Genomic DNA, 18,149 nt, shown 5'->3' with positions numbered 1-18,149 from the left:
AAAAAAAAAAAAAAAAAAAAAAAGAAAGAAAAATAGGACATAGACGAGAATCGAGAATCGTGGTAACGTGGTAAAATATGGTTCCTCAGCAGATGGGAATGGTGGTGGAGGAGGGCGGCCCCTGTTTCCACAGTGGTCTCACCACGTGTACCCACAGTTCCTCCCGGGATCTCACCCTAACGCCAATGCGAATGCCAATGCCAATGCCAACCACCACATGAACCAGCACCACCACCAGCACCCGCTACCGGCTGCCAGGCACTCTAATCGCCAGCCCCCCTCCAACTATTATCTCCCGAATCACCACAGTAATCATTACAACCATCATCCGAATAACCATAACTACCATCGTCATCATCATTACCATCATCACAATAACAACAATCATCATCATACGCTTCAAAAACATATCGATCAGCCCCGAAATCTCTGTCATAGAAACTCCGGTGTTGGTCTGCAAGGTAACTCGATTGCCCGAACGGAATTGTGTACCACGGAATGCTCGAGTTTGGTTTTTTCGTTTTATTATCGCCTGCTCGAATATCTTTTTTACATTTTGCCCGATTTGATTATGAATTATCGACACATTCTTTTTCTTTTCGTCAATTCCTTCCCACGATTATATTCTTCTCGATTATTGTGATTTCCAGTCGATTGTGCTCTCTTTCTCTCTCTCTCTCTCTCTCTCTCTCTCTCTCTCTCTCTCTCTCTCTCTCTCTTCTGTTTTTATTCGATATTTATTCACGTGTCGATATTTCTGTCTGCATGTTTTGCCGTTTCACATGTTTTGCCAATTTGACCCAACCTCAGGTTTGACGTACACATTGACATACACGTGCACGCATATACACGCGCATAAGCGTTCTCACATTTGTTGATCGTATAAAAACGATGTTTTGATTTGAATCTTATGATATGGATTTTTCGTTTTTCTTTTTTTTCCTTCTTCTTCTTTTTTTTCTTTTTTTTTTTTGCTATACCTTTGTTGTTGATTATTTCGCGGAAGGAAAGTGAAAAAATGAAGAAATATTCGATTTCCAATAATTTCGTTTGCATAAGATACGTTGATCGTTATATATTGAATTATATCAATGTTGAAAGCTTGGAGCACAAGCAGTGAATGAAACTTGCACCATTTGCATACGACTTGAGTAAACGAAAAGTTTGCATGTCGATTACGGATCGCAAGTTCACGTGATGATGTTGATTCTGATGAACACTGAATGCAAAAGTACTCTCTTTAGATGAATAAAAGTTAATCTATCAATGAACGATATTATTGTTTAAATTTATTCTTTGACAGTTGCACGTTAGCTGTAAACTTGACAATATTATAACGTACAATCTGTTATTTTATCGAGATTATTAAAACAAATTTTAAAAAACAAATTTGCAAATTGCAAATTTTTACTGTTATGAAAAGAATCTCTCTAGATAGCCTGGAAATTTTCGCTGCTGTTGAAATACTTGCAATAATTTTCTTACGTTTATTACAATTATCAAAAACAAAATTATTTTATTCATCTTGAAGAAGAAGGAAATTCAAAAATCGAATTGATGAAACGCGTTGAATACAATAAAATGAGTACAATTTTATTATTTAGAAAGAGAAAATATAAAAATTAAAAAAACATCCGATATTTTCAACTTACTCTTTCATATGGATTCATCCTTCTTCTTCAAATATTTGAATGCTTCGATTAAAATTCCCGAATTGACGCTTCGATTTTTTCTTTTTTTTTTTTTTTCCTTTCTGTTTTCGAGTTCCTGCACTATAATGCATCTCCTCTCCTCTGCAATGCGATCGACGTTCGAAGGCCGAATTTTCAAAAACATTAACTCCAACGGATCCTAAATCAATGATTGAAGGAACAATGTGAACCATTAACGATTAACAAAATATCGTCGATCGCATGATCGTTCATGTCAGCCTGCTTTGCAAGACGAAATTAATATATTCCAACCTGCACGTTTCAAACACCGATCATCACAATAAAATAATATGTTCTCAGGGAGCGGAGGTATTATGAGCCAAGCCGGTTCACAAGACGACGGTGAATACGAGGTGATAATCGTCGACGAGAACAACTCGTCGATCCTGGCGGATCACGACGTTACGTCGTCTGGACCTCCATCGACCAAGGTAAGTAAACATCCCCCCATTCCCTCCATCCAATTTATTATACTTACTGTTACTTACAAAACACGTGAAACGTACCTTGTTCGTGAGAAAGATGCGTACATCGAGATTAATTGATCCGTTGTTCTCAGGTAAAAAGAAAGAAAAAAAAAAAAAAGAAAGAAAGAAAGAAAAAAAAGTAAACAAAATCTCTCCTCGACGATGAGCGAAAGTAAACGAAGCTAGGAAAAATTTAAATGTATTCGTTATCACTCGTCGGTATATCATATTTTATTTATCAAATATTATTTCGTTGAGAAGATTTGTGACAACCTTACTTGAGATTGCATGCTTTTGATGAGGTACAGTCGTGTTATCTTCGTTGTGTGCCCATTCAACTCAATTTAATTTGATCAAATGATGTAATGATCGTTTTCTAAATCATGATCTTGATATATATATATATTGTGTTATATATATTTAGTACTTAACGATATTTTGATATTTGAATAGAGAAACGTTTACTATATTGCACCTTTCTTATCACGCACGATCTACCGTTAACGTGGAATTGGCACTCTACGCCCACGCGATGCGCTTTGCATTCGTTTATTCGACTATTTCCCGATTCTTCTAATCGTAGAATTCTTGTGAACTTCTTAAATTCTGCGTATCTCTGTTTCAATCTGTAACCTCGATGAACGAATAAACTGCATGCATAAACTGAGTGTTTAATAGTGTGATAACAAATCAGTAGATCTTTAAAATTCGTAAATTCAATGGTAAAAAGGAGAGGAGAAACGTGTTTGAAAAAATTATTCGATATCGAAATTTCCGTTCCAATTCGTTTTTTTTCTTAGAAGTAGTCTTGAGAAGTTCAGAGAGAAACCGTCACAAGTGAAAAAAAATATTTGATTTGACAGAAAAATATAATTCGTCAATGCAAAAAAAAAAGAAAAAAGAAAGAAATTAAAGATCGAGGAGGATAACTTTAACTAATGACAAATTTGAGTTTAATTTTGAGACGAATTTTATAAAAAAATTCACTTGTACCGTTCCTCTCGATTGTACCCTTGTAGTTACCATATTAGTCAATCTAATTATCTAATTTGAAAGTGTAACAGTTAAATCTGTATCCAGCACGTAGTGTTCACTTTTACAATTAGCCAGATACTTCTTGTTCTTTTGCACTCACGTAGTCAAAAAATAATAGTGTCGATTAATTACACACACATACAAATTTTGTTCTGGCACGTAAAAATTCGCATAAAGTTTCGAATAATTGCGACGAAACTACTCGAAGTAACTCGCCCTTAAAGCTCGATTCGAATGGGTACCATATAAATCATCCCATACGATGATTTCTATCCATTTCGTATCTCTAATTCTTTCGAGCATGCGATACTTCTTCTGTTTTTTTTTTTTTTTTTTTTTTTTTTATTTTACTCTTTAATTTTTCTCAACGTTAACTTCCTCTGCTTGCATTGCTATGCGTACTAACTACTGGTTCTGAAGGGAGGTCACAGTGGCGTACCTCGGCCACGGACAATTCTCGAGGATTACACCTCGTCAGAACCAACGCTTGGCTCTTCGACAAGATCCACTGAACCACTGCCACGAAATGTCCAGGTAAAAGTTTGACTTTGAGTACAGGACTCGGAACAGAGAATGACTTTAAAAGCGGAAAGAAATTTTGACAAATTGACAGAGAAATAATCTAAACGATCGCCTCGACGTTCTCCAACGTTTTGGTTACGATAAATTGAATATAATATATCATATCCGTACACTTGTCCATCGATTTACACGAGATTTATTTTCTCTTATAAGATTTTGTTCCTTTTTTAATTGTGTAAATGGAGTTTAGAGAAAGATAACGAAGAGAAAAGTGGATGTATTTCATATAAATATTTTTATTTCCACAAAAAGTAAAATAAATGTTTAAAAAAGCAAAATATCAAAAATTTGAATTTCTGTATGTAGAAAAACATTCGTTCATAATTTAAAAAAAAAGAAAAGAATTTTCACAAATTTGATATGTATAATCATCCGTAATAAATTTCTGATCGTGTAAATCAAGGGACGAGCGAAACATAAAAATTTGTTTTCATCTGTCTAAAGCAAGAAGAGACGCAACGACGAACGAATGCCCACTCGACGGGTACGCAATAAAGATAGAAGATAGTAAGGGAAATAAAATCGATTTGTTTCTGTATCGTGGCTTATCCACGATAATAATAACAATCTATCTCGTATGTAGCTACTTTTGTCGTTACGATTATATGGACGTAATCGAGCATAGTTATGATATTACGTTCACTGTGTGGTTAGCTTGAAAATTTCTAGGAGGCTTTTAATTTTCTTGTTTACACGTTATATTTAGATGACTGATGCGTATTAGTGTTGTTACTATTAACTGCATGTCGTCTAATAAATGCATAGCACGCGAGACTTAATCGCAGAATATACCGTTTGATTCTCTTCTTCAAGTAAACGTTCTTAAGATTGTTACATATATATATATATTATACATAGATATTTACAATGTCATTAAATAGTATGTTCTACGGAAGCTAGGCTTTCGTTATAGAGATATACAGTATTCAGTATAACAGTAGAGAAGTAGACGTAGTGTTGTTTAAAAATTGAAAGTAATGTTGTTAAATACATTTTTTTTTTCATTACGATGTATTACAGAGACATTTTATTCAACAAATATCGAAATACATAGATATGTAAAAAGAATATTCTTAAAATTCGATATACATATACATATACATATGATCGTACTGAATCGAAACAATTTTTTGTTTTTCTATTTTTTTCAATTCATTATTATTACTATGTAATAAGTTTAATTATTTCTTTTTTCTTTTCTTTTGGAAAATTTCTGGAAACGATTTGTGAACGCGACCACAGATGTGTTAATTTCATCCCTTTTAGAGTAACGACTCGAGCGAAGAAACGATGCATCGTAGCAATATTACCGCGGATGTCAGCCCTTCCGAGGTTGCAACGGATAACGAGAATAAACACAATTCCTCCGAGGAAGCATGGACCGACGTAAATCTGAACGAAGACGGAGACACTATCCCGATCACGAATCAAAGGGAAGACCCGCGAAACATTCACAACATGGCGCACTCTCGCGGTAAGATCCAGAATTTCCATTTGTATTCTTTCTTATATATCTTCCCTATATTATTATATATCTTCCCTATACTAGCCTTGGTAACTAAATTCTACTCTGGAACAACCTTCAACCTGTTAAGATAAGAATCTATAACTACCTGTCCAACGATAACTTTTCTCAGAATATTTAGTTCCAAATTCCAAACTGGCGATACCATCGCAATTCTTTCGTTTTCTACGGATTTAAAAAATTCAGGGCCCGCTCTATCTTCTCATTTAATTCCTCCCAATTTTTAATTCTCGACGCAGAACTAGTAAAAATCGAACGTTCCATTAGGATCTTCAATTTTTTTTAACCAAGGATTTGAAACTTTCTGAATTTCGAACGCTCTTCCCAATTTTATTTCTGAATTTTTTTGGCAAAGCCATTGGAAATCGAGATTCAAAATTTTTTTATTCTTTTGAATGTCCCATTAAGATGTCTAATCTTTTTGGCAAAGCTATTAGAAATCGAGATTAAGATCTTTAATTTTTTTGGCAGAGAATTTGAAATTTTCCAAATTTCTCTACTGCCATTTTTATTCCTTAAATCCTTAACTTATGGAGTCACTCAAGAATCGAGCATTCGAAAATTTGAAATTTTCCAAGAGATGAGATTAAAATTGTAAATTTTTTTGAGAAACAGGTGAAATCCAAGACAGCGAAGGCAACGTTCTGGAGCAAGGGATGATGGGGAATACGGAACGCGGTGAGAAACCTTCCGGTGAGATCTCGGTGGTTCGCGTGTCGGACAGATTGGTGATGACTTCCGCGTCGCCACGACCCGATGAGTTACCGATCAAGGGACTGGTCGATCATCTTCCGGTCCCGACACCCTCGCGCGAGGCCTCGCTCACGCAGAAACTGGAAATGGCGCTTGGCTCCGTTTGCCCGCTTCTGCGCGAGATCATGGTCGATTTTGCCCCTTTCCTCTCGAAAACGCTCGTCGGCTCTCATGGGCAGGAATTGCTGATGGAAGGCAAAGGTAGGACTCGTAAGTGCAATCTGATCGACTGATATACTTATATATGTTTGTCGTGAGTATGTCCTTTTTCTTTTTTAACTTTTAATATTTGTAATATATATGTTTTATTTTTATTAACATTAATTAATTCAGAGTAGTGTCTTGAGATCCATTTCGTCTTTTTAAATATTTCCAATGTTTTAGACTTTTGAAAATCGTACAACATTTCTCGATTCGAAATTCGATAGATTTTTAAATTAATTGGAAAGAAATTTGTACAATGGAATTTTTGCTCGATTTCAAATAGATTCAAAGATACTACGAAGGATTAATATTGGTAGAATATTGCTTTATTAAAAATTTATTTGTATTAAGTTGTTGCTTTTGTCTTAAGTGTTATTAATGTTCATTATTACTTTCCACGAATTATTATTTATTAACCTCTTGATGCTGGACAATAAACCATATTAGATGTAATCAATTATCTAATTGTCCGTTTATAATTATATAATAAATTTCTTTCTATGTTAAATTTCTTTCTTATACTAACCAGTGTCAAGAGATTAATAAGATCCAGCAAAAATACAGGGTGTTGGAAAAAAGCAAGTTTCCATTCTATTTAACCAAAATTAATTTAACGAGAATTTTCTACGACGAAAATTACCCCATAATTTTTCAAAAAAAAGAAAATAATAATAATCCTTTCTAACGAATCCTTCGTTTCCGGAATAACAACACGTAACACTATCTAAAACAAACGTTCACGGACGTTAAATGAACTTTTATCAACCTGCTCGCGAGGCAGATTCCTAAGCCGCTTTTTATCAACACCCAACGCGTATACACCTCTCGTTTTATCCGTTGATCGCGGTGAATGTATTCAAATTAGTCGGTTTATGGTTTCGCTTAGAAAGATGGAACGCGTATACCGGGATAATCGTCGGGCATTTGTATTCACGCGACAGTACCGCGTTCCGTGGCACTTCGCGAGGAATTTTATATTCGTAAAACGTCGCGGATGACGGCCGTGCCATGTATCGATGCACTTTTATTTTATATTTTTTAAAAACAACGACTCGAAGCGATACATCCATCGTCGTTTATAAATCACCAAGCCGTCTATTCCTTTTCTATTCCATCTTTACAGTCTGTCGATGTCCCATGGTATTTTATTTTCCAAGGGAATTTCTAAATCTAAATCCGTTTCTTTCGTTCTAAATCACTCGTATTTAACCATAAGCTCTTGATTCGAGTTATGGTGTTTAGTTAAAAAGCGATCGAGTTTAATATTGGTTTTAGAAATTTTCAAATTTGTATCGAAAATTTAATTAATTAATTAATAAAATATATAATAATGTAAGAAAAATATATAATAATGTATTTTTTGCGATTGAAAATTATAAGAATCTGAACTGATGGGTCAATGGAAACGTAGAGTGTAAAAGAAATATCTTTCTAAACGTTAATATTAATCGATGTCATTTATACTTATTAAAAAGAAATAAATAAAACTACGAATATGAGCAATAAATTCTTAACGATTCTATTTTCCTCAGGTTTAACCACCTTCAAAAACAGCAATTCGGTGGTGGAATTGGTGATGTTACTATGTTCCCAAGAATGGCAGAACTCGTTGCAGAAACACGCGGGCCTTGCTTTCATCGAGCTCATTAACGAGGGAAGGTAAGAAGGGCTTGTTACGATGATCGTTAGAACGACAGACTTATAGTTGAAGTTAACAGTAAACGTCAACCCTTTACGCTGTCTTAAACGCAAAAATCTTAAAAAAATTTTTCGTTTACGCCACGCAGGTTACTGTCTCACGCGATGAAGGATCATATCGTAAGAGTGGCCAACGAGGCTGAATTTATCCTCAATCGTATGAGAGCGGACGATGTGCTCAAACATGCCGACTTCGAGGTATGCTTTTTCTTAATTATATATATATTTAATTTTTTAAATTAATTAAAACGTATTGGATTAATGTATTGGATGGATGTATGGAGCTTTGTCATAATGATCGTAAAAATTTGTTGGCTCAGTCGCAATGCGCTCAAACATTGCTCGACCGACGGGAGGAGGAAAGGATGTGCGATCATCTGATCACAGCCGCACGAAGACGGGATAACGTTATTGCTAGTAGATTATTGGAGAAGGTCCGTAATATTCTGTCTAACAAACATGGCGCTTGGGGATACATGGATCCAATGGCTGCAAAGTGAGTATTGTTCTTTCCTTTTTTGGAAAAAAATTGCATTCAAAAAAAAAAGAAAAGTCCTTTTATTATTAATTATATTCATACTGAAAGATATACTTGGAATAATGATAAATGGATGATAATAATGATAAATTACAAAACATTGTTAAGTTTATATTAATATCATTAAAATTGCCCAAGATTTACCATGCAAAAAGATTATAGATACTTAAAAAAAATTGTATATATTACATTGCATCGTTTCCAAACTTGCCAAAATCTAAAACAAAAAGTTAAAGAAGAATCGAATTTATAAATACTAATAAAAAAAACTAGATATTTGAAATAATAATAATAATGAATTACAATTCTTAATATTTCCATATTTTTCAAAATCTACATCGATAAAGTTTATAGATATTTATAAAAAAAAGATTGCATCGCGATTAGGTTGGCCGAATACTGGAAGCTAGATGCTTGGGAGGATGATGCACGTAGACGTAAGCGTTTCGTGCACAATCCACTAGGCTCGAGCCATCCCGAAGCTACACTGAAGGCGGCCCTCGAACACGGTGCACCCGAGGATGCGATCCTTCAAGCGCGTGAAGAGTTTCACGCGCATCTCGCAGCCTCGCGTGCACACCAGCAGCAATTGCAGTCGGCGGATCTGATGGACGACAGTGAGCTGTTGTCGGACGACAGAGACCTCGATAACGATCTGACAGGTTAGATCTCCTCCTCCATTTCGTTTCATTTCTCTCCGTCTCGTTTCGTTTCCTTCTCGGCTACCGCACGCGTGAAGCGGAACGTGTGACCGTTCCCTATCCTTTAAATTACGTAACACGTGTGTATACGTGTGTATACGTGTGTGCACACTCGGTACAACGAGATTGTATTCCGCCAGGCCCGGTGAACATCAGCACGAAAGGAAAATTGATCGCGCCCGGTATCGTGGCTCCCGGTATTATCTCTGTGACGTCCACGGAACTTTACTTCGAGGTGGACGAGGACGACCCAGAGTTCAAGAAGATCGACAGCGAGGTAAGTTTCTTTTCCTCCATTTTCAACGTTGAAATTGATTCTATCGCGTGGTCGCAGAGCGAGAAATTTAATTACAAATAATGAAGTTTTAATTATTTTTATGAAACACGTTTTATTAAATTATTTTAACACAAGGAGGAAATTAGTATGATTTAAATTAGTATAATTTTTTTGAAAAGGAGAATATGGAATTTTATTACTAGAGTGAGAATAGAATTTAAGTAGATTTTTTTTTTTTTTATTTCTGTGAAATATAATGCTTATTTTGGATATTTTATGTTTTTTTGTACGCATCATGCGCAACTTGATTAGATTTTTATACATCGAAATATTCACAGTCTAGTTATTAACTGTTATCAATTCAAAGGAAAGGAAAATACAAAATTGAAAGTTTACTTTCACTGAGTTATAGATAGTTAAGTTATAGATAGGCCAGGTACTGTAGAAATATACGGTGCTGCCACCACAGCGCCATTTAAAGAGGGCACATCATTAAATACGATTACTTTACCTCAAGACCAAAATCGATAGAAAATGTTGAAACAAAAGATATCGATCTCCTGTATTTTTCTCATTTTCTTCTTTTTGGATCACGAAATACAAACTAAAGTTCGAACAGTCGTTAAGTTTGTCACTTTTCGCGTTATATATTATACTTGTAGTCTTGCTACATTTATCACTTGTCACACGCAATCTTAATGATTAATCATTGTGTCAGTTTCTCCGCGTTAAGATACCGTCTATTACATGCATTTGGAGCAACTTGTTGCGTTTGCGAAGCTATCTCTTTGAAATATGGTTACCGGTCCCTCGTGCAGATAACACGCTCTGAAAACTAGGACCACGCACTGCTCGCCTAAACCGAATCTTTTTTCAATTTCAAACTTTGCAAGTATCATTGAAATATTATTGAAATCGAAAATCTTCCTAATTTTATTACAATTACATTCATCCAAAATCGTACTTCGAATCGAGATTTGTTCGAGAATATATTGGATGCTACAAATATCTTCAAAGACAATTTCAAATAATATCAATTACATCTTAGGATGAATCCATTAAAGACTATTACTAAAATTACTCTCAAAAATTATTTTCCATCGACGAAAGTCACCGTCAAATTACTACTTACTCAACGCTACTCAACGAAGCAAAATCGAAGATGTATTAAAAAATACATTTACAAACGATTCTACGATCAAATCAATTTCACGTAAATAAACAAACTCCACCTTGTTTTCGATGCCTTTCCGACCACTGGCAGCGTGGCCGACCGCGACAAAGTATATTAATCACAACCCGGTGGCGTGGAATTTGAATAAATGCGAATTGTAAATGAAGAGACGTGGCGAAAGCTTCCACCATGCCGTTGGTTCGAATTGGTTCGGACGTGTCCCTGTCTATCAGGCCGCATAATGTAGTCACGTTCCGCGACGGTGGTCAACTCGAGTGCAAAAATCGGGAGGGAGGAGGAAGAAAGGGAGGGAGAAGAGATGGGAGAGGGGGAGAAGCGAGTGGAACGGAGCGAGTTGGAGGGAGAGGAGGGAAAGAGATAAGGAGAGTCGGGCACAGGAGAGAACTAGAGGCCGATTATCATATATCGGTCGTAGATCTCGCGTTTGTATAACTAGGGAATAAAACAAACAGAGGTGGGCCCCATGGGGTCGGCCGATCTTCAGGGTCGGCAATTATGAGCCTCCCGCGGGGCCTGGTATCTACCTTGCCTGCTCTCCACCATCTCCGTCCCAACTGTCTCTCCTCCTCTCTCTCTCGGCCTCTTCGCTCAAGCTGCATCCACGTACCAAGCACGCATAGGTGAACGCATACGGATCCCCAGGAATGCACGCCAACTACCACCCGGTTTCCCGCCTATCTAGTAACTATTGCACGTCTGCCGCAGACATCCTGTTTATGCGATCCTCCTCGCGATCCGATTCGAACCGATGCGATCGAGGAATCTATCCAACCGATCGAGTTCCGCGTTTATTTGTTAGAAACGAATTTTACCAATATATTCGAATGGCGAAAAAATCGGAGGAATGATAATTTGCTTCGTGGATGAATCATAATAATATCAATATTCATTCGTAGTCTTTTTAGAACTGAAAGTATGGAAAATTTAATGATATATAGATGTCTTCTTCCATGGAAGAGATACCTCCGATTTTGTCTCCGTCTCCACCTGTCTCCGATATATCTCGGCCAGAGAACGAGCGTATCCACCTCAACCATGAATAGAAACCCAATCTTTCGGCCTCTTAATTGGAATCCTGTTTAAACGAGAGACACCGTGAGCTCATATCTGTGTATAACCAAACCAACGACACCGCAAACGTTAAAATCGAAACAAGAAGAGAAACAAAAGAAAAAGAAAAAATAAGAAATTTTCTACAAAAATTAAAACCTCCGTCCTCTAATCCATAATCTGATCGATAATCGAAAACTTCATTTTATAAATCACGTTCGTAAAAAAAAAAAAAAATACTTATCTCGGATAAATAACAGATTCGACGTATCCGTTAAAATGATTTCAAGTTATCGGGTCACAAGTGAGTAAAAATCGAAAATTGAAAAGAGGCGGCCGAAGGGAAGAGAGATAGCGCAGAGAAAGAGAGGGAGTGAGAGAGAGAGAGAGAGAGAATTGGCGATCGAGACACGCTCATTAGTCGAGGATGTCCCGAGGGTAGGCGGGAGGCTTCGTCGAATTCGTAGGCGATGGATCACTCGATAGTCGAGTCGAGACTTAAGCGATCGTAATGCGCGGCCGTATGGGATAGGCTGGATCGGGAGTGGCCGGGGGGGGGAGGGGGGCTTTATATCGGTGAACTCTCGGTGGTTCGAGCAAAGGCTCGCCTCGGTTTCTACCTCACCTTGTTCGCCGATCGTGCCGATTCCCCCCTCCCACCGCCGCCGAGCTTTTATAATGGTCCCGGCCAAACGTATTTATCGTGATTTATTGTTTACACGGGTCTCCTTTCTCCTCGGTTACCTCCATCCTCTTCCGTCCCGCGTGCATCGCCTCTCTTTCAACGGGTCCCGCGCTAGAGATAGAGGATGCACACCGTGCGATTACGTCCGATGTAAATTATTGATCGTCCACGGGGGAACATTAATATCTAAAACAAATAATGGACCGTTACACCCTGAACCCTTTTGAGCACTGCGCGCCATCTCTCTCTCTCTCTCTCTCTCTCTCTTTACGTTTTCTTTGAGCACAACTACTACCATTGCGTCCGAGTGCATCAGTCTTGCTCGTTGTTTTGTTCTTTCAATGATTTTTATCGATCTTGTATTTCTCTTGTATTTCTTTTTCTTCTGATTCGAAATTGATTTGCAGTTGGGGAGTTCGGTTCGAGCAATTAGACCGGGGTAATTAAAGCCCTTACGGTACGGAGAGAAGGGAAAGAAATTTCTGCTCGATCTTTTCGTTAGGTGTGCAACAGGATTTTATCTATTCAATCACAATTCAGGGAGGGTCGATGAAGGACACCAATGCGGTATTGTGCGCGCTTAAAATTCTACTTTTGCACGGTTATTACGTCTCTTTACCGTGTTTGTACAACGATGTGCGGCTCGCGTGCTCCGTGGAAAAAGGCAGCTCGGTAATTGCCATACTTTCAGGCACGCACTCTCGTTATACCTTCGCGAGATCTCTTCTGGCCCGGTCTTTTTGCTCCAACTCCGTGAACCTTTGCAGATATAACAATTTGAAAGATATAGAAATCATACCTCATATTGTTTTAAATCATTCTCTTAGAAAGATTGTATGTATTTCTTTTCACGTACGTAACACATATATAAGAAATATTATTAAGATTCTACGGATCAAAGAAAAACAAAACTCTTAATGTCCAAGTTTTTTATTTATTAAATTACTTCGCATTACTATATCTAACGCTTCGTCTCAACCGACGAAGACATTTCAGCCCCCCCAGAATCTTCCAAAGATATCTCATCGAGCGCATTAAAACCAAGATTCACAAAATTAACTAATACTATCGCGAAACTTTTTCTGTTATTATTTTACCATGAAGGCATTCAAAGCTCGAAAACGATCATTGCAGTCGCACGCTGCGAGTATCCTCCCGTGGGGATAGTTGCACGGGGCACGAAACAGTAGGGGAAAGGGAGGAGACAGACCCAGCTGACAGGTGCACTCTTGTTCCTCTGCACTCATTGGCAAGTGAGATGCCATTAACGGGAGTACAATATCGGGAAAAATTCTCGTGGAGGAAACGATCCATCGGATCGTTTATCAGTGTACCCGAGACGAGTTGCGGCTGTGGTCATATATCATGTACCGGGGAATGATTTCTCGATTTATGGATAGGGAATACAACGTGGATAGGAAAAATCGTTTCTTGATGGCGGCGGCGGAGAACGCGGTTTGACGAGGATTGAGGAATTCTTGAGGAGTTAATGGTTTTATAGGTGTCCGTGTCCAGGATCGAAGATATTAATTGTTCGACTAATTTATGGATATACGGGAAATGCTGAGCCGAGTTCGAATTATCGAGAGGCATGCATCCGACGTTTATTGTCGGCAAGCGAGGATCGAAGAGGTTTCGCATCCATGGTGGTTTTTCATCCGTTGAAATTGATCGTTGCTCGAAACTATGAAACTGTGAGATTTACGTGACGTATGGATGGGTTATTGTCTTGTTTGAAGTTCCGTACAGAGATACGTACGAATACGAGATACTCGTGCGTGTCATTTGAATTATAAAAAAAAGAAATGCTAAATGAATGCGAAGATCGCTGTAAGCTATGAATCTATCGATTTTTATTCGCGAAAATGTTAAATATTCTTCATCACCTTAGCGTAGAATATACGAATGTTTACATACTCCACGCAAGAATTCTGGAATTCGCCAGTTTCGCAAGTTTGCTTTACCCTTTTTTCTTTTTTCTTTTTTTTTTTCTTTGTGTAAAAGAAAATTGATTGTTAATTAAACGTGCAGGTTAGTGCGTCTATGGAAAATACGACAGTTTACGGCCGTAGCGAGTGGAAAATTGGCGGAGAGAATGCACGCACAAGCATAATCCAAGCAAGTACTTATTAGGAAATTCCAAGAGTCTCGCAATTGTAAAAATCTTTTCTTTTCTTTTCTTTTCTTTTTTTTTTTTTTTTTCTCCCTTTACGGAATAAGGTTAATTGTTAATTGGAACGTATGCGTTGCGACATTTATCTTTTTTAGATAACCAAGCGTTTATCGGGTGTGGTTTGACCAGTTTCTACGATTATTCATTGATGTATGCAAAGCGTCTCATTGCCTCTTAGAATTTTTATCAAATTAATAAGTTGTTCTGGCATCGTGTATTCATCGACGGAGTAATTTACGGTGACTGACGGACCGGTTAATATTAATAGTTAATTTTCGCTAGAAATACCCATATAAAAAGCGAATTAAATGCGCGTATCTCTTTATTTTATTATTATCTAAAAGAGAAAAAAACCATTCGAAGAACTTGTTTCTTAACTTGAACTTAATTCATCGCTTTAAAAAATTAATTTGCTTTTACTTTTTATCGTTTTTTTTTCTTTTTCTTTTTTTTTTTTTATTATTATTATCATCGAGATTCGCATGAATAGAGGACACATTTGTCGATCGATTATTTTCTTCTTGAATCTAAAAGACTCAACGTTATATTTACAATTATAATATGTAACAACCGAGATTAAATGAGATCAATAGACGAACTCTTACGAGAGAATTCAAGAATCAAAGAGCGAATTCATCGTACGTTGGGTTCTTAACGAAATAATACAGACGTAAGAAAGAATGATCGCGGAGGGCGTGCACTGGACGAAGAGGAAAGGGCGAAGAGAAATGGCAGGAAGGCGGGAAAGTAACTGTGAACGAGCGCCGATTTAATGTTATGCGATTATGCCCTTCCGATTATTCGTTGCATATGCATGAAATCCCCGTGATATATCTCGAAGGACGTTGGCCGATAATAACGCGACTGTAAAATTATCCCGTGCCTCGATTCGAATCGATCTAAAAAATAACTCGCCCATTCGTAAAAATTACGAATTTAATTAACGCACCGTGAATTCGTGAAATATAGATCTCTGAAGATCATTGTGATTGGTTCTCGTTCGATAAATAATAAGTTGTTATCTACTCGATTTTTAACGTCAATCGGGGCATTGATTAATACGTCCTTAATACGTGGAAGACCATTGGATCGTTGAACGTTGAGTGGCGGTGAACGTGGCACCGTGCCATAATCACTGCAGATCACGAAGGATACTTGGAATTAATTATTCCAGTATTGCATGCTGCTCTCTCTCTCTCTAAACTGTCGTGACTTGTAAGGATTGTACAACTTGTTGTCTTCTGGGAGACAAAAAAAAAAAAAAAAGACGTTATTTGTTGCCATTTAACTCGTTACGGAATACTATCATTATCATTTTTTGAAATCCAAAAAGTTTCCACTTTTTTGTTCAATATCTGTGTCGATAGTGACATTTTTAGTTGCCTCGTCGTCAATAACACCGTGACTCCTTTCGAAAAAAATATTATACACGTAGTGTATTTGGGATGTAGACGCGCACAATTGACCAATATTATGCTTATTTATGATCGTTTAAAATAGCAAAGAATTTTTATAGCCTTTTTTTACGATTCCGTGCAATGCAACGCGGCAGATGCACACGCGGTAAAACATAAATCAACGCGAAAGAGAATGAAACAAAGCACGAATAATACCCAATTAATTATTAACTTTTACGAAAAAATGCAAAATTTTTTTTTTTTTTTTTAATATCTTGGATCAACAACCCGTCGTATCATATATCTACATATATCTATACATACATATTCGCATTTTTTAATCCACGATTTCGATGGAATTCGACGTTATAGTAGCCCACAGCCTTCGGACAGGCTGCACGACGAGCAGGCAGTTAGTTTTGGTAAACATCCATCAATTCGTGGGCAGGGCACCGTAAGGCGAAACGGGGTACAGGATGAACAACAACAGGCAGGCAGTGTGGAAGGAGAGCGGGCGGATTCATTCCGAGCAAGGCAGGGTAATCACTGCTATTAGCGCGGACATTACTCCGGTGGTCCGCCAATCTCCTTAGCACTCCATCATATCGCTACCTCGAGGGCCTTCTCTTACTTCCCAGCGCGTAGAAAATAGATTGTACACTTTTTAGCCGAGTCAATAAGTCTCCGCTTGTTTGCGCCTCGGTGATCCGATCTGACCGAACGCGTCTCGATCGAGGCTTTGAAAAGGTTGTGAGCTTTTTTGAAAAGAAAGGAGAAGAAAAGAAAAAGAGAGAGAAAAGATTGGAGGAAAAAATTGGAAACGACAAGAGACTTGTTAGGAAGACGGCGCGAAGACGGTAGATCGGAAGTGAGTTGTTTGAGCCCGACACCGTTGACAACCGAGAGATCATTCGATGGACTCGTGGCAGAGGATTTTTTTCGTTCCGTACGATATCCTTGGCCGGCTATTAGAGGCGTGACCAGCGATTATCCTCGAAAGGAGCGATGATGGATATCATAGGCAACTGTCTCGTGCCGCATCAGCGTTGTCAGCAACTGCAGGTAGGCGGAAAGGTTGTGGGTGTGCCCGTGGATGCGCGGGGAGAGTCGTGTAAAGTGATTGCTTCGAGGCGCAGATGTGTAGAAATGCATCCTGTTTCGATTCCCCGTTGCGAATTATTATCTTTATTTTTTAATTCGCATTTATTCCGATCTCGATCTCTCAAACGAACGTATTCCCTCTTCGATTATCGATCGATCGTTTCCTTCTCCAAGAGAAGAAAATAAAAACAATAGATAATCGAAAAGAATGAAACTTTCGTTCCAGCTGATCTCATAAAGACACGATCTATATCACAAATATCATTTTATTATCATCTTATAATTTCACCTGATCAGAAAGTGATATTTCGTAGAAATGAAAAAGAAACAATGAAAGTTATTACTTAATATTATTCCGAACGTTAAGAGTCACGAAACGAAAGAAAGAACAAATAAAAATTAATATCAATTGTATAACCGATATCGATTAGGTATCATCATCGTCATCAATTTCTCTCGATCAAGAAAATTCATCTAATATAGAATATTAAATTTAATAATAATCAATCGATCGAATCGCCACGAGAGAGAGAGAGAGAGAGAAAGAGAGAGAGGGCAATTCGCGGGGCGCCAGGTTACCCTTTCGAGACGAGCCTGGTGTGGAAGAATGCTAGTCGGTGAATAGGCGGAGCCGGCCAGGCTGGATCCGATTCAGAGTGTGACGGATGGCGCCCACCTGTGGATTCATTCACTAATCTGCTCGCTAAGCAAACAGCCCGAACACACCCCATCATTATCGCTGACGGCGTAAGTAGCGCCCGATCTCGTCCTTACCCGATATTTATTATGCCCCCCGGCCCTCTCTATACCTCTGCTCCTTTATATACGGTTTTTAAGGGGGCCGCGGATCGAACGTCCAGTCTATTTTCGCGTCACCCCGCTTCCACCGGATATCGATGCCTCGCGGACACCGGTCATTATCCAAACTGGATATACCAAAGCATACTCTCGTGTGCCATATGGATTCGAATTTTTAAATTTCGTTGAAGTTGTTGAAGAATTCAACTTTGAAGATTGGAGGAATATTTTTTTTTTTTTAGCAGATTTAAGAGTAAG

The 18,149-nt window shown here is 37.9% G+C and overlaps 1 protein-coding gene across 12 annotated transcripts in view; it reads left to right on the top strand.

The window, feature by feature from the left end:
- The window catches only part of LOC122718845 (neurobeachin), a 238,893-nt gene that overhangs the window by 148,995 nt on the left and 71,749 nt on the right, over positions 1 to 18,149 (top strand). For 5 of the 12 annotated variants that reach the window (XM_043944216.1, XM_043944215.1, XM_043944209.1 and 2 more), the window contains exons 29-38: positions 90 to 461; positions 2,013 to 2,143; positions 3,635 to 3,748; positions 5,063 to 5,270; positions 5,937 to 6,284; positions 7,811 to 7,937; positions 8,066 to 8,174; positions 8,297 to 8,472; positions 8,902 to 9,176; positions 9,356 to 9,492. In XM_043944216.1, coding sequence (XP_043800151.1) covers positions 90 to 461; positions 2,013 to 2,143; positions 3,635 to 3,748; positions 5,063 to 5,270; positions 5,937 to 6,284; positions 7,811 to 7,937; positions 8,066 to 8,174; positions 8,297 to 8,472; positions 8,902 to 9,176; positions 9,356 to 9,492 — 1,997 coding nt within the window. The remainder of the gene's footprint in view (positions 1 to 89; positions 462 to 2,012; positions 2,144 to 3,634; positions 3,749 to 5,062; positions 5,271 to 5,936; positions 6,285 to 7,810; positions 7,938 to 8,065; positions 8,175 to 8,296; positions 8,473 to 8,901; positions 9,177 to 9,355; positions 9,493 to 18,149) is intronic. The other 7 variants (XM_043944210.1, XM_043944221.1, XM_043944211.1 and 4 more) reach the window with 5 other exon arrangements.

Source organism: Apis laboriosa, unplaced genomic scaffold, assembly GCF_014066325.1.
Source record: "Apis laboriosa isolate Shangri-la unplaced genomic scaffold, ASM1406632v1 scaffold68_cov148, whole genome shotgun sequence".
In the NCBI taxonomy this organism is placed as follows: domain Eukaryota; kingdom Metazoa; phylum Arthropoda; class Insecta; order Hymenoptera; family Apidae; genus Apis; species Apis laboriosa.
This window is presented reverse-complemented; position numbering and strand designations above follow the sequence as displayed.